This window comes from Mobula hypostoma, chromosome 6 (genome assembly GCF_963921235.1).
Source record: "Mobula hypostoma chromosome 6, sMobHyp1.1, whole genome shotgun sequence".
Classification (NCBI taxonomy): domain Eukaryota; kingdom Metazoa; phylum Chordata; class Chondrichthyes; order Myliobatiformes; family Myliobatidae; genus Mobula; species Mobula hypostoma.
Window position 1 is genome coordinate 175,451,931 of NC_086102.1, and position 16,688 is coordinate 175,468,618.

Genomic DNA, 16,688 nt, shown 5'->3' on the forward strand with positions numbered 1-16,688 from the left:
CATGCATATATGGAGTTTGGCACTTCCCCATTCAGCTCCATGCTGTGGAAACACTTGCTTCTGTTCTGGACCATCTGTGGTGCTGGCTTGAGTAGAAGGCTGTGTTTCAGTCTACCCTCAGGAACGGCCCAGCTTGTAAGAAAATCTGAGTACCCCTCAGTGGAAAATTGACTTGCAAAATTATCTGAAAGGCACAGCGGTAGTTTGCCTGCACATGTCATTGGGATTCTCTATATATTTAGTTCTGATTAGCCATCAGAGTTTTATATGAATAAACATATGCAGAAACTGAAACTCTGGAAATCTAAGTTTGCCTCCTGATAACCTAGTTAAATTGTAACTTTTTTAAAATTCTAATTGGGAATGCAGAAGTTTAGTTTGCATTTGAAAGTGTAAATCAGGAAAACACCATATGATTTTTGTGGGTGTGCTCAGATTTACACCAGTTGAAAGTTGAATCCTCTATTCCTGCCTTGAAATGGACATCTATGTTCTTCACACGGTGGGGATCAGGCAGCATTTTATGAAACTTGAACATTATGCTGGAATTGAATTTGAATTGAATTCACTTTGTTTCTTGCATCCTTCACATACATGAGTAAAAATCTTTACATTATGTCCCTGTCTACATGTACAATGTGCAATTTATAGTAATTTGTAATAAATAGTATGTACAACAGGACAGTCAATATAATATAGAAATAGAATTGTATTAGCGTGAATTAACCAATCTGATGGCCTGTTGAAAGAAGCTGTCCTGGAGCCTGTTGGTCCTGGCTTTTATGCTGCAGTACCATTTCCTGGATGGTAGCAGCTGGAACAGTTTGTGGTTGGGGTGACTTGGGTTCCCAATGATCCTTTGGGCCCTTTTTACACACCTGTGTTTGTAAATGTCCTGAATAGTGGGAAGTTCACATCTACAGATGCGCTGGGCTGTCCACACCACTCTATGCAGAGTCCTGGGATTGAGGGAAGTACAGTTCCCATTCCAGGCAGTGATGCAGCCAGTCAAGATACTCTCAATTATGCCCTGTAGAAAGTCCTTAGGGTGGGGATTCATGCCAAACTTCTTCAACCATCTGAGGTGAAAGATGCGCTGTTGTGCTTTTTTTTTTCCTCACCACACAGCCGGTATGTACAGACCACGTAAGATCCTCGGTGATGTGTATGCTGAGGAACTTAAAGCTGTTCACCCTCTGCAATATCAAACTTTACAACTTGGATATTAACATTTAGAAAGTAATTTTGTTTCACAACACTTAAAGTTTAAATTTAACTTGTAGTAATCTTTTACACCTATGCATTCCATTCAAAGGAAGGAATTCCAGGTTTAGGAAACAGCATGTTTTTAAAAAAAAAAATTACTGCATTGTAGCTGGAAAGTGTTGCAAGTGGTGGGGAGGAAGAACGAGCTGAAGGGCTCACCCAAGTGCCTTTTAGGCTTCTGACTGTAGAACTTCTAGAACCTACTAGAGCAATTACTTGCGAAACTGAAAATGTCACTTCAAAGTGGAGCACATCCCTTCCCATGCTGTTGAGAAAATATTGCATGAGGAGGATGGAGCTGTGGTTCTCATGGAAATTGGCATGGGGAATGTGGATGAAGTTGGAAGCAAAGTGATGCAGACTGTGTGAAGAAGACTGAGGAACAGAAGAAAACTGGAGAGATGGTCCTCATACTAAAAATGAAGGGAAGAAGAACAGGCAAAAGGGTGAGGCTTATACAGTGCCTATAAAAAGTATTCAACCCCACTTGGAAGTTTTCATGTTTTATTGCTTTATAACATTGAATCACAGTAGACTTAATGTGGCTTTTTTGACATTGATCAACGGGAAATACTCTTTCATGTCAAAGTGAAAATAAATTTCTATAAATTGGTCTAAATTTATTAGTTATTAAACACAAAATAATTGATTGCATAATTACTCACCTCCTTTTGGCCTTGAGTCAGTGTGAATAGGTCTCTGTCAGCTTTGCACACCTGGACACTGCAATTTTCCCCCATTCTTCTTTAGAAAACTGCTCGAGCTCTGTCAGATTGCATGGGGATCATAAGCAAACAGCAATTTTCAAGCCCAGCCACAAATTCTCAATTGGATTGAGGTCTGGAGTCTGACTTGGCCACTCCAGGGCATTAACTTTGTTGTTTTTAAGCCATTCCTGTGTAGCTTTCGCTTTATGCTTGGGATCATCGTCTTGCTGGAAAACTTATCTTCTAAGTCGCAGTTCTCTTGCGAACTGCATCAGGTTTTCCTCCAGGATTTCCCTTATCTTGCTGCATTCATTTTACCCTCTACCTTCATAAGCCTCCCCACAATGAAGCATCCCCGCAGCATGATGCAGCCACCATCATGCTTCACGGTGGGGATTGTGTGTTTTTTGATTATGTGCGGTGTTTGACTTACACCAAACAAAGCTTTTTAGATTTTTGGCCATCAGACTTAATTTTGGTTTCATCAGACCATAGAACCTTCTTTCAGCTGACTTTAGTCTCCCACATACCTTCTGGTAAACTGTAGCTGAGATTTCATGTGTGTTTTTTTTTACTCTTTGCCACTCTCCCATAAAGCTGTAACTGAAGCACCCAGGTAATAGTTATTGTATATGCAGTCTCTCCCATCTCAGCCACTGAAGCTTGTAACTCCTTCAGAGTTGCCATAGGTGTCTTGATGGCCTCCCTCACTAGTCCCCTTTTTGCACGGTTGTTCAGTTTCTGAGGATGGCCTGCTCGAGGCAGATTTACAGCTGTGCCAAATTCTTATCATTTCTAGATGATTGATTTATCTGTACTCCAAGGGATATTCAGTGACTAGGAAATTTTCTTGTCTCCAACTCCTGACATATGCTTTTCAATAACCTTTTCGCAGAGTTTCTGGAGTGTTATTTGACAGGGTACTGACTCATCAGCAGTTGGACCTTCCAGATACAGATGTATTTTTACTACAGTCAGTTGAAACACCTTGTCTGCTGTCAATCTCCAAGAGCAGATCTCCATTTAACTAATTATGTGATTTCTAAAACCATTTGGCTGCACCAGTGTGATTTGTTGTGTCATATTAAAGGGGGGTGAATACTTAGATAAAACACAAAATAATTGATTGCATTTATAAATATTTTGGATCACTTTGTATAGGTCAGTTTTCACTTTGAGTGAGTCTTTTTCTGTTGCTCATTGTTTTAAAAAAAAGCCAAATTAAATCCACTGTGAGTCAATGTTGTAAAACAATAAAACTTCCAAGGGGGGGTGAATACTATTTATAGGTACTGTATGTCATATTTCCTTGCAACAGAAAATCATTTTGACCATTTGAATTTGTCGGTTCAGAGTAATCCAATATCTTGCTAAGCTTTTCAGCAAGCTATTATCCCCCTATTCCCATCAACACACACTATGCCAAATTGGAAGGGTGGGGTCTCCGAGGGTGGGATAGGTTAGAGAACAAGGGCATTATTGAAATCAAGGATCATTTATGGGGCAGTGGGACATGAGTGACTTTTGGTAAAGGTATTAGTGCCTGAGCCCACACTGATGAGCATCCATATGTATGTGTTCATGCTTGTAAGGCGTCGTCGCTGGTTGCCTTGGGCCCTCTTCTTGCTGGAACAAAGTTTTGCTTTATTAGGTAGTAATGTAGTTGATGTGAAATGCCTATTCCACATTGAAGAAATAGTGCAAAAGTTTGCAGTGCTGAAAATGAGGTTCAAGACTTGGAGTAACATGAATGTCCCTACAAGGAAGGGATTTGAATTTTACTCTACAATCATAGCACAGAAATGTAGGTGCTTTGATATTTGCATCATACATTATATAAGACTTTGAAACAGCTTAAATAACTGGGTGTCAGGTTTATCTTCAAGAATGACAAGGAAAAGAATGGCATCTTCATTTGGTGGGTTTTTGTATGAAGAAGGGTTTAGTCTGACATTTCATTAACACTCTGAAATGGGACTGTCATGTGACTCTTGGCATGCCTCTGGCCTTGGCATATATATTCATATTACAGCTTACATAGAGGACCAAGAATGATGTACACAAACCTTGGAAAACCACTGGGCCATATCTCAGAGGGAAACAAGTCAATCCACAGAACTGGATTTTGTGCCAGATCCAGGAACACATACAATTTTTTAATGCATGTATTTCTAAATGACAATAAACGAGGACTGAGTGTCCTCATAATCTAATTCTCTGGCAAAGCATATTTGGCCAGGGGAGGGACTGACTTCAGAGAGACAGGGATAAGACTTTATTACAACACCTCTGTCCAGGCACTGGAATAAGAGAGCACTCAGGTGTCATATTACTCGTGTCATGACTGGAACTGGTCAAACCTAACACATGGTGCATGTATGAATTCTCCAAGATAAATAAAAAATATTCGATTGTTATATCCATCATTATGTTCTGTAGCATAAATTAATAATTATATTATCACCAGCATGTGTCGTGAAATTTTCATTATATTCTTTAGCATAGGCTCAAAGCAACTGACAACAGAAGTATTGCTGCAAAAAAAAATGTTGTTCTCAGAGGCTTCATCAGGTGAATTCTTTGTAACACTTCACAGATAATCACACAACCTATGACCAATTGGTGCTCCAAATTTTCTGGACTGCCATGAAGTCTATCATAAGTAGCATCAGCAACAAGACTCTGTTCTCTATCAGAAAGCAAAAGGACTGGTTTGATGTGAATCACTGAAGAAATCCAGAAGCTAATTAATTGCTGCAGCCTCCTAACGCTTCCACAGGTGATATTTTTGCCCATTGAAATAAATCCTGAAGCATTAATCTTGTGCAGGATATTCAAATGGGTTTCTCATGTGTGGGATATTCAAATTAGTTCCCCACTCTTGGATTTTGATGCTTTAATCTGAGGTTCTTTTAGAAGTCAGGAAAAAGGCACAAAACTTGTTGCTTCACAGTCATTTCATTAAACATTAATAGAAGAAAGAGAGTTGAACACAGTGATAGAGGTCTACAAGTTGAAGAGAGGGAGAATCAAAAGATCTAAGATGGCTCTACCTCATGGTGCAGCTCTTCTTATACTACATAAAGAAAATTCCATTCAAATTTGTAGATAAGAGTTAACTAATAAGAAAGCTCTTATTCAAATAATGCACAACCAAGAAAAGCTTCTAGAATTATACCAGTGTGACCAGTAGGATTTATATTAAACAGCAGTATATACATACTGTGTCTACTAGGAAGGATAGTAAGCAGTTACTTGTATAATTATATAAAATACAAGCAGACTATTAATTGTTAAACTTCAAAGAAAGTAACCATTTAACAGTCTAATCTAAGAATTAAAAGTTAAAAGAATCCAACATCAAACAGAACACCAGAGTTGGAATGCAATTGGAAGAATATTTATCTGCAAAGTTGGGGCTGAGGTTTTTGGAAAGTTCAAAATGATTTAAGGTTATTTGCCTTTTATTCAGAACCATTGCTTCTTTCTGTTTAAACAAGCGTGCCTTTTAAAGTTTGAGACACATTTATAAATTTGTTTTTCAATATGTGGCAATGATTAATGGGTGCCATGTTAGCGTAGAGGTTAACACAACACTATTATAGCTCAGGCATTCCAGAGTTCAATTCCTGCGCCATTCTGTAAGGAGTCCCTGTACACCCTCCCCATGAAATGCGTGGGTTTTCTCCAGTCCTCCATTTTCCTCTAACAATCCAAAGGTGTACTCGGTAGGTTAATTGGCCATTGTGATTAGGTTAGAGGTAATCAGGTTTGTCGCAGGTTGCTGGGACAGCACAGCTTGAAGGGCCTATTCTGTGCTGTATCGCTAAATAAATAAAATAAATAACTGGGTGCCTTCAGTGTTGTTTGAAGCTGCCCGAACCCTGTTGTTAGCTTAAAATAAAAGTTAATCGAACTCAGATTAGTTGAGATCACAGAACACTGACATTGCAGAGCATTGTGAAAATAAAATGTAAACGTTGCTACTCAAATAGAAAAGGGGTAAATACATGTGTAACAGAATTTATCAACTGATTGTACAGTACATCAATATGTCTCATACTTTTTAAGTAAATGTTTGTTTAGGTAAAGAGCATAAAGTGGTTAAGTGAAATCTTGATTTCTAAAAATCAGATAATTAATAAGGGCAATATTAAATGTCCAGTGAAAACTCCGTATTGAATAATGCATCAAAATTTATATTTTCATGTCATTAATCTAGTTGTATCTAGGAGTATTAGTTTTTGAAAAATGGTTTATTGATCAACTTACAAATTTGTTTGCATCCAAACTTATCCTAATTATTGGAGGATAAATTCTATAAAATAGTTGAACCAATTATTCATAAGTGCAAATAGTTGTCCTTTAAAAAATGTTTCCCCTTCCTCACCCTCCCGCCAACTTTCTACTTCCTGTAGAGATTGCTCTCTACGTGACTCCCTTGTCCATTCATTCTTCCCCACTGATCTCCCTTCTGGCACTTGCCCCGCAAGCAGGGCAAGGGATTTGCCAATACACAACTGTTGTTGGCAGATTCTCAGATGGTGATGAGGTGGTGTGCAGGAGTGAAATAGATTGACTGGCTGAGTGACAACAATGTTGCGCTCAACATCAGTAAGACCAAGGAATTGACTGTGGACTTCACGAAGGCAAAATTGAGGGAATACACATCACTCCACATTGGGGCATCGGTAGTGGAAAGGTTGAGCAGCTTGAAGTTCCTAGGTGCCAGTACCTCTGAAAATTTATACTGGGTCCAACATATTAATTCAATTACAGAGAGGGTACACCAGTGGTTATATATCATTAGGAGTTTGAGGAGACTCTAGCAAATTTCTACAGATGTACATTGGAGAGTATTCTAACTGATTACATCACCATCTGGTATTTAGGGGCTACTGCCCAGGACTGGAAAAAGCTGCAGAGGGTTTTAAACTCAGCCTGCTTCATCGTGGGCATGAGTTTCCACATTATCAAAAAGTAATGCCTCAAAAAAGCAGCATCCATCATTAAGGACCCCCACCACCCAGGACCTCCTTATTATTACCAAAGAAGAGGATCCAGGAACCTGAAGACACACACTCAACATCTTAGGAGCAGCTTTCTCCCCTCTGCTGTCAGATTTCTGAATGGACAACAAACACAACCTCACTATTTTTGCTCCCTTTTAACACTACTTATTTAATTTATATGCATGTTTCTTTTTATAATTTATTGTATATACAGATGCAAGAAAATTTGTGAACACTTTGCAATTACCTGGTACGCTAATTACTGATAAAATGTGGCCTGATCTTCATCTAAGTCATAATTATAGACAAACACAATGTGCTTAAACTTAATAACACACAATTGTACTTTTCATCTTCAATTATACACGAAATGGGGAGAAGGTTCAAATATCAGAGATGCAGAGGGACTTTGGGAGTCTTTATGCAAGACTTCCAGAGGTTAATTTACAGGTTGAGTCTGTGGTAAAGAAGGCAAATGCAATGTTGGCATTTATTCCAAAGGAAATAGAATATAAAAGCAAGGAGATAATTCTGAGACTTTATATGACACAAGTTAGGCTGCACTTCAGGTATTGTCAATAGTTTTGGGTCCCATATCTCAGAGGGATGTGTTGTCATTGGAGAGAGCCCAGAGGAGGTTCACGAGGACGATTCTGGGAATGGAGCGGTTAACATATGAGGAGTGTTTGGCAGCTCTAAACCTGTATTCACTGGAATATAGAAGAATGTAAGGAGATCTTAGTGAAATCTACCGAATGTTGAAAGACTAGATAGGGTGGATATGGAGAGGATCTTTCCTATGGTGGGGGTATTCAGAAATAGAGGGCACAGCATCAAAATTGATGGGTGACCTTTTAGAACAGGTAAGGAGGAATTTTTTTTAGCCAGAGAATAGTGAATCTGTGGAATGCTTTGCCACATACTGTGGTAGAGGCCAATTCCATGGGTATATTTAAGACGGAAGTTGATAGTTTCCTGATCGGTCAGGGCATCAAAAGATATGGTGAGAAGGCAGGTGTATGGAGTTGAGTGGGATCTGGGATCAGCCATGATGGAATGGTAGGGCAGACTCTATGGGCTGAATGGCCTCATTCTGCTGCTATGTCTTATGGTCTTTATGTTTAATTATTCACAGTCCAGGCTGGAAAAAGTATGTGAACCCTTGTATTTAGTAACTTGTAGAACCTCCTTTCGCAGCAGTAACCTCCACCAAATGTTTCCTGTAGCAGCTGATCAGACTTGTACAACAGCGAGGAGGAATTTTAGACAATATTCCACACAAAATTTTTAGACAATTATTCCATACAAAACTGTTCCACATCATCAGTGTTTCTGGGATACATTGCATGAACAGTCATCTTCAGCTCATGCCATAGCATCTCAGTTGGGTTAAAGTCTGGACTCTGACTTGGCCATTTCAAAACACAAATTTTCTTTTTATACCATTCTGTTGCTGATTTACTCTTGTATTTCAGACCAATGTCTTGTTGCATCATCCGACTTCTATTCTGTGTCCGTCCCCTGAGAAATACAGATGCAAAAAATCCATTCAAGAGCTCCCACATCTCTTTTGGCTCCATGCACTGAATACTACTCTACTGTTCCAGAGGACCGTTTTGTCACTTGCTATCCTTTTGCTCTTAATATGGCTGTAGAAGTCCTTGGGATTCTCCTTCACCTTCTCTGCTAGGGCAACCTCGTGCCATCTTTTAGCCCTCCTGATTTAAGTGTTCTCTTGCATTTCTTATACTCCTCAAGTACCTTAGTTGCTCCTTCTTGCCTATATCTTCTAGGCACCTCCATTTCCTTAACCAGGCCGTAAATATCTTTCAAAAGCCAAGATTCTCTAAACCTGTTATCTTTGCCTTTTATTCTGAGGGGAACATATAAACTGCACTCAAAATTTCACTTTTGAAGGTCTCCCACTTACCAAGTACAGGTTTGCCAGAGAACAATCTGTCCCAATCCACACTTGCTGGATACTTTCTGAAACCAATGGCATTATGATCACTGGATGCAAGGTGTTCCCCTACACAAACTTGTGTCATTCCCTAATAGTAGATCTAGTATCACACTCTCTCTAGTTGGACTTCTACGTACTGATTAAGGAAACTCTCCTGAACAAATTAGACAAAGTCTGTCCCATCCAGCCTTTTAGAGTATGGGAGCCCCAGTCAATATGTGGAGTTAAAATCACCTATTATTCACAACCTTATGTTTCTCTCAACATTTTGCAATATCTCTACAAACTTGTTACTCTAAATCCCGCAGACTGTTGGTAATCCCTTTCTTATTCCTCAGTTCCACTTAGGCAGCCTCAATGGATAAGCTCTTCAGATGTCCTGTCTAAGCATTGCCGTCACATTTTCCCTGACTTGTACTGCCATCCTTTCCCTTTTAATCCCTCCAGCTCTATCATGTCTAATACAGCAGAACCCTGAAACATTGAGCTTCCTGTCCTGCCCCTCTTGCGACAAGTATCACGAATGGCTTCAACATCATAATACCTTGTGCTGATCCCTGCCCTAAGCTCATCTATCTTTCCTATAAAACTCGTTGCATTGAAGTATAGACAACTCAGAACTTTAGTCCCACCATACTTAATCTTTCGATCCCTGACTTTCTATGTAGGCTAAACACTATCATTTTTTGGGGGGTGAAGGGGGGTTGGTATTTGATCCTCCACAATATTCCGCGTGGGAATTGGAGGTGGCAGTTTTTTTTTACGAGGTCGAGTTGCGAGTTCGCCATCAACCCGGCATGGATGGAGAGTGAGCTCGGGAGCGGTCTGTCACTGGATCGAACTTGGGAACCTCCGTTCTCGAGCCCAGCGCTGATCTCACTGCGCCACCAGCCAATCTTTCTCCACAACCATTCCACTAACTGCACTGGCACACTGATTCCCACTCCACTGCAATTGTAGTTTAAACCACCCCATTTCACCCATGCAGCACTAGCAAACAGTCCTGCAAGGATATTAGTCCCCCTTCAGATCAGGTGCACACTGTCTTCCCTGGAAGAGAGCTCAATGATCTAAAAATCTGAATCTCTCCCTCCTGCACCATCACCTTAGCCAATTGTTAAACTATATGATCTTCCTACTTCTGGCCTCACTAGCATGTGGCATGGTAGCAATCCTGAGATCACAAACCTGGCGGTCCTATCCTTCAACTTAGCACCTAATTCCCTTAACTCATTTTACAGGACCTTGTCACACTTCCTCTCCATTTCATTGGTACTGATGTGGGCCACTTAAGAATGCTGTGGACTCAATCCAAGATGTCCCTGACCCTGTCACCCAGGAGGCAGCATACCATCTGGGAATCTTTTTCTTGTCCGCTGAACCTCCTGTCTGTTCCCCTAACCGAATCCCCTAGCACTACAGCTTGCCTCTTCTCCCCCTTCTCTTCTGAGTGCCAAAGCTGTATACCTGTTGAGGGGAACAGCCACCACAGCGGTACTCTGCACTGGCTACCTATCCTCTTTTTCTCTCCTCCTGACAGTCATCCAGTTGACCTTGTCCTGCATGTTGGGTGTAACTACCTCCCTGTGTCACCTGTCAATCAACCTCTCAGCCTTCCAAATGATCCAGAGTTCATTCAGCTTCAGCTCTAGTTCCTTAACATGGTCTGAAAGAAGTTGCATCTCGATCCACTTCTTGCAGTTGTCATCATCAGGAACACTGACGGTCTCTGCCTTCCCTCATCCTGCGGGAGGAGTATGCCACTATCCTGTCTGGTATCCCCATTGCTCTAGCTATGCAAAAAGAAAGAAAGGATAAATAAATGAAAAAGAAATGTGCCTACAGCCTTTGCCTCTCCTCATTGAAGCTCCTATGAGTCAAAGTCTGAACTCCCCGCTCACACAATGGTCACTCTGCTTAAACCTAACTCCTTTTTATTGGACCTTAACAAGGGCCTAATTACACACTCAAACGTCTCCTCAGGAACAGTGGTGCACAGAATTTTCCAACTGCCCCCATTTGCTTCTTTTGAAATTTCTCTCCTGCTGTGCAATCTATCATCTCCTCTGTAACCAGGGCATGCAGAATGCCTTCTGGAAGTCAATAACAATGACATTTAGTACTTAGCTTTCATGAACTTTCTCTTGTTACCTCAACAAAAATTCAATTCCAAAAATTAAACATTCTTTAATAAATCCATGCTGAATCTCCTTGATTAACTCAAAGGTTTCCCATTCCCTATTTATTATTGAACTCATTATGTTCCTATCAGTTGCAACATGAATGCAGTTAAACTGACCAGCCTGTAATTACTGTATTGAGTTTGTTCTGAACCACTTTTTGGTCAGAGGTGTAACTATTACCACTGTCCTGTTCCCTTAAGACCATCATTCTCTTGGAAGGTTTAGAATATGATGGCAAGCCCTTGACATAATGTGCCAACTCAGTGCCCATCTCCACACCAAATATTACAAACAGATTAAGAGATTTGTTTATTTTCAGCACAAACAGATTTTGATACCTCCTCCTTAACAACCTCTGCCTCAACAGGGATATTGGCAGTTTGTGTTTCTCTGGCAGTAAATAGTACAATTGCTCTTTGCATATTCCACCCCTCTGCACCCTACCAACGAATAGATGGAAGCAGAACTATGTCTGGAATAAAAATAAAAGTGTGATTGACCCTTAGATCAATTGAGATTATTGCTTTCTGTGTTTGTATCTAATATGAGAACTATTATCATGGCAGTAAAATGGTATTAGATATTGTTGCTAAATGATTAGGTAAACAACTAGTTTTATTTGTATGCGTCTGGATTCCTGATAAAGCCTAACATTGTACATTTTGCTTTCTGATACTTTTTTATGACCCTATATGAATAGTATCTTCAGATTGCAAATCCTGTGTATTCATCTCTCTCCAGCACAGTTTACATGTGATCAGCTTTGGGGAAGGGTGCTATTATGATGTAAAGCTATGCTGCTGAATCTGGCCAATAGAGTTCAGAGGGTTTTTTTCTCCGTCTCTCCCTCTCCCTCTCTGTAGTCTGAAAATATATTTTTAAAAGGCAGGAATTACTTGCAACAGTGGTATCAGTATAGACATTTTAGCTGATTTATGCACTGAAAATAAGTTAAAATTAAATTACTAGAAATATGGGAAATAACCACTAGGGAAACGTGGATGATGTCTTTTCCTCCATTTAAAGACAAAATTGAAGGATTTCTGTGTTCAAGCCACCATGTCATATACTGCATGCTGCAGTAGTAGTGATTGTTGGAACGCTGCATGTGATTGCTGAGAGGTATGTGTGTAAGATTATTAGGAAACATTTGATCTTTTGCTAAGATCTCAGAATCTGAATGCAACAAATTAGGATTTTGACAAGAGATTTATTTTGCCACAGGGGATAGATGTTGATAATGAGTAGGAGGAGCAAAAAGAGAATAAACAGTTTTCCGACAAAGTGGAATGCAGCTGTTAAAGTAAATTTGAACTCATTCAGGCATGCAATAGAATCAAATCAATTTTTGTTTCATATTACTTAGCTTGGTGAACTTATTATCTTTTTCTCTTTGACGCAGGAGCTCCAGTTTGAAAGGCTTACAAGAGAGCTAGAGTTGGAGCGGCAGATTGTTGCAAATCAGCTTGAAAGATGCAAGCTGGGAACTGAATCACCAAGTGGCGCAAGTGTCAGGTACAGACCTATGTTTTGTTCTTTTGCTTTGATTATACCTGGTTTTGCCTGAGTATGCCAAATGTTACTGATTCTTCTCTGTACAAATCATCTGTCAATGAAACAATATTTTCAATTCATGTTTTATTTCCATGGAGGAAGAAAAGTCTTTTATGGTAATGACTTAAGTTACCTTTACTAAGTGTTTATCAAGTCAATATGAATTGCCTGAATAGTTTCATTTTCAATCGTACAGTAAGTTTGATGAATTCTCAGCAAGAAGTCATGGTTTTGTTAAATTACTGATTTTTATGTTTGAACATTCCAGTGTGGGGAAATAGTGAGATGTTCAAGCAGAATTTCAGCCATCTTAAAAAGCTCTTTAGGCAAGTCCTGAACAGTAACTCTGTAGCTTCAAAAGTTATTCCCTATTGTGTTAAGAAAAAACTAAATCCAAATTGATGAATAGTTGGTATTATTGATACCATATTGATAAGTAGTTGGTATTATTGAGAATCTTAATTCCATCAAAAGTAGAACACATGCCAAAGCAAATTGGTAAATCAATTATCTGATATAAACTCTGTACTTGTAAATGAAAACTGCCTAACAAGAGCACAATTAAACTACAGTATAGTATGAAAATACATCGTCCTTTACAGCTAACACAAGGAGTATAGTGCTTCTAAAATGCACAATAGTTAACAAAGGGAGCATTGATGAAAGCAGCATTTTCTTGTCACCATATCAGCCTAGCATAGACTGCCTGTCATTGGTATCCATATACAATATTGGACATGCAATATTACATGTAATGCAGAATTATACTTTGTTCTAATGATTAAGGTAGGATTGATGGCATTAAAATGGGGTGTATAGCTCTATACTTTGAATGTTTTTTAATTGAGGTAGCTCTGCTTAACACAGATCCGAAGTTACCAGATGGCAAGCAAGGTCTTTATTGTAGCCTTATACTCTATAACAAACTTATATTCTATAACAAACTCATACTCTATGTCTAACATCGTTTCTATTTAATTTGGGAAAAAATAAAAAATATTATATTGCATGAATCCTTTAACATTTTTTCCTCCAAGGTTGACCAAAATTTCCTGGCAGTATATAACTTTGGATAAAAAATATTTTTAAAATATAATGAGCAAGATCTTTATTGCCTGATACTATAACCTAGGATCACTATCCATTATTGATGGTCTCCCTATACTCATACTTAGCAGACCCTGCCTAGCTGGCCCAAAGCATCCCATTTTCCAGCTTTGCCCCAAATTTGCCATCTGCCAAAGATATGAATGCATGAAATGCCCAAGATATTCAAAAACACAACAGAGAAACTTTTTATAATGAAACAGTTCATATAACAAGGTGTAGGCTCAGGTGACCCTGGATTCTCTCCCACTTCATCCCACTCCCTGTCCTTGCTAAATAAAAGCTGAGAAATCTAGACAGGTTTGAACTCTATCACGTGTCTTCCCAGGAAGTTTAGTGCAGAATGATCTGATAACTTTGACATTCCAAATCTGTGAGTAAGTTCTTGGGAAGAAGTCAGGGAAAGGTTTTTGGAGAGCCTTAGTTTCTGTCTTGTCACATACTGAAGTAAGACTTTCTACCAAGGAAAACTACGATTGGCTCTTCCCATGAGAAGTTCAGTTTATTATCAAAGTATATGTGTATCACCATCTACAACCCTGAGATTCATTTTCTTGTGGGCATACTCACTAAATCTGTAGAATAATAACCATAACAGAATCAATGAAAGACATTCGACCAGAGCGTAGAAGACAACAAACTGTGCAAATACAAAAAAAAGAAATAATGATAGTAAATAAGTAAGCAATAAATATTGAGAACATGAGATGGAGAGTCCTTGTAAGTGAGTCCATTGGTTGTGGAGCATTCCATGAGTGGCATTTCTTAGATTCCTCAGCCCCATCTTAAAAACAGCATCATAAAGCAGATGGTACACATAAATGTCCAACTGATCAAGGCAGTTTTTAATAGGTTCCATCTGTCTGCCTTCTCAAAATAAACATGGCTAGCATTATTAAACTTGCCTCGTAATTTCAATCAGTGATGCCCAGAATTTTTATTCTAGGTAGTTTTCCCCAGGTTCAGATTTTGGACAAGGATGAAAATTTGCTCATGCACATTTTAAAAACCATCGGTAGAGAATCATGTTTGGAACATTCTTACAGCATTTTCCCTTGCAATCGCAGGCAATGTAACACCTGTGCTTTCACCTCTTCCCACTATACAGTCTTTCCAGGTGAAGTCACGAAACACTTGCACTTCTAATCTAATGTGCTGCATTTGGTGTTCACAATGTGTGATTGTGAGTTTTGTTTGCAAAAAGAATTGCTTTTTAGTGACTACTAGGCCAATGGACAAGGGGCATGGTCTTAGCCGTGATTCATTGACATTGGACAGCTGGGAGATCTTTGACCAGCTTTGCTTTAATATATATGCTGATTCTGAAAATCATCTAGTGTATTGTTGCTTGTCATGAGACTGTATCTGCTTATTAGACAATTGTGGATTAGTAAAGCCAGTAGTTTCATTCCTCAAAAGTTCAATGTACTGTCATTCACTAATTTCAGTTACATGTTAAATGTTTCCTCTTGTTTTGCTTGCTGTCTGTGCATAGTTGATTACCTATTTCAAGTGGTGAATTCTGACTGAAAATGGATTTCTTGATATTAGATGCAAATTGCAGGTCAGCTTCAATCCAAATCTCCTTGTCGTTTCCTGAATTAATTTAAAATTTTATAGATTTTTTTTGCAATTCTGTTAACAGTCGTGGATCATGTGTTCAGATCTTCCCTACTTTTAAAAAGTGCAAGTTTATCAAATTATGTCACATTTCAGTGTTGTAGCATTGGACTTCTCCACAGGCTTCAATCTCCCTAGATCTCTGTCTTAAAGGCTGACATCAGAACATCATTCAAGAGGGTGAACCCTCACAAGGCGTCAGGCCCTGATGATGTATATGGTAGGGCTTTGAAAAGTTGTGCTAACCGACTGGCGGGAGTGTTCAAGGACATCTTCAATCTCTCACTGCTGCAGTTGGAGGTTCCCGTCTGCTTCAAAAGGGTGACATTCATACCAGTGCCCAAGAAGAGCAGGGTGAGCTACCTCAATGACTATCACCCAGAGGTGCTCACATCTACCGTGATGAAATGTTTTATTTATTTATTTTTTTTATTATTTAGTGATACAGTGCAGAATAGGCTCTGCTGGACCTTCAAGCTGTGCCACCTGAGTAACCACCTAATAACCCGGATTTAACCTTAACCTAATCACAGGACAATTTACCATGACCAGTTAACCTACCTGGTATATCTTTGGACAGTGCAAGGAAACCTGAGCACCCAGGGAAAACCCACAGATTGGACAGGGAGGACGTCAGACTTCTTACAGATGATGCCGGAATTGAACTCCAAACTCCAATGCCCTGATCTGTATTAGCACCGTGCTAACTGCAGTGCCCTTTAAGTGCTTGGTCATGGCTAGGATCAAATCATGCTTAACCAAGGACCTGGACGAGCTGCAATTTGCCTCTCTTCACAGTGGATCTACAGCAGATGCAATGTCACTGGCTCTCCACTTGGCCTTGGATCACCTGGTCAGGCTGCTGTTTATTGACTACAGATCAGTGTTCAGCACTATCATACCTCAGTTCTAATCATCAAATTCCAAACCTTGGGCCTCTGTTCGGCCTCTGTTCCTTCCTCTGCAACTGGATCCTTGACTTCTTTAACAGGACACTACATTCCATACAAATTGGAAATAACATCTCCTCCTCACTGACTATCAATACAGACAGACCTCAAGTATGCATACTTAGCCCACTGTTCTACTCTTTCAGCACCCACGATTGTTTGCTAGGCACAACTCAAACAGCATCTATAAATTTGTTGACCGCACGACTCTTGTTGGCCGAATTTCATGTGATGAGGAGGCATACAGGAGCTAGATAGATCAGCTGGTTGAGTGGTAACGCAGCAACGACCCTGAACTCGGTGTCAGTAAGACCAAGGAACTGATT

The 16,688-nt window shown here is 39.5% G+C and overlaps 1 protein-coding gene across 6 annotated transcripts in view; it reads left to right on the plus strand.

Moving 5' to 3' along the window:
• pkp4 (plakophilin 4) overlaps positions 1–16,688 on the plus strand; it is a 179,678-nt gene that overhangs the window by 53,361 nt on the left and 109,629 nt on the right. For all 6 annotated transcript variants that reach the window (XM_063052287.1, XM_063052289.1, XM_063052288.1 and 3 more), the window contains one exon: positions 12,534–12,646. In XM_063052287.1, the coding sequence (XP_062908357.1) occupies positions 12,534–12,646 (113 nt within the window). The remainder of the gene's footprint in view (positions 1–12,533; positions 12,647–16,688) is intronic.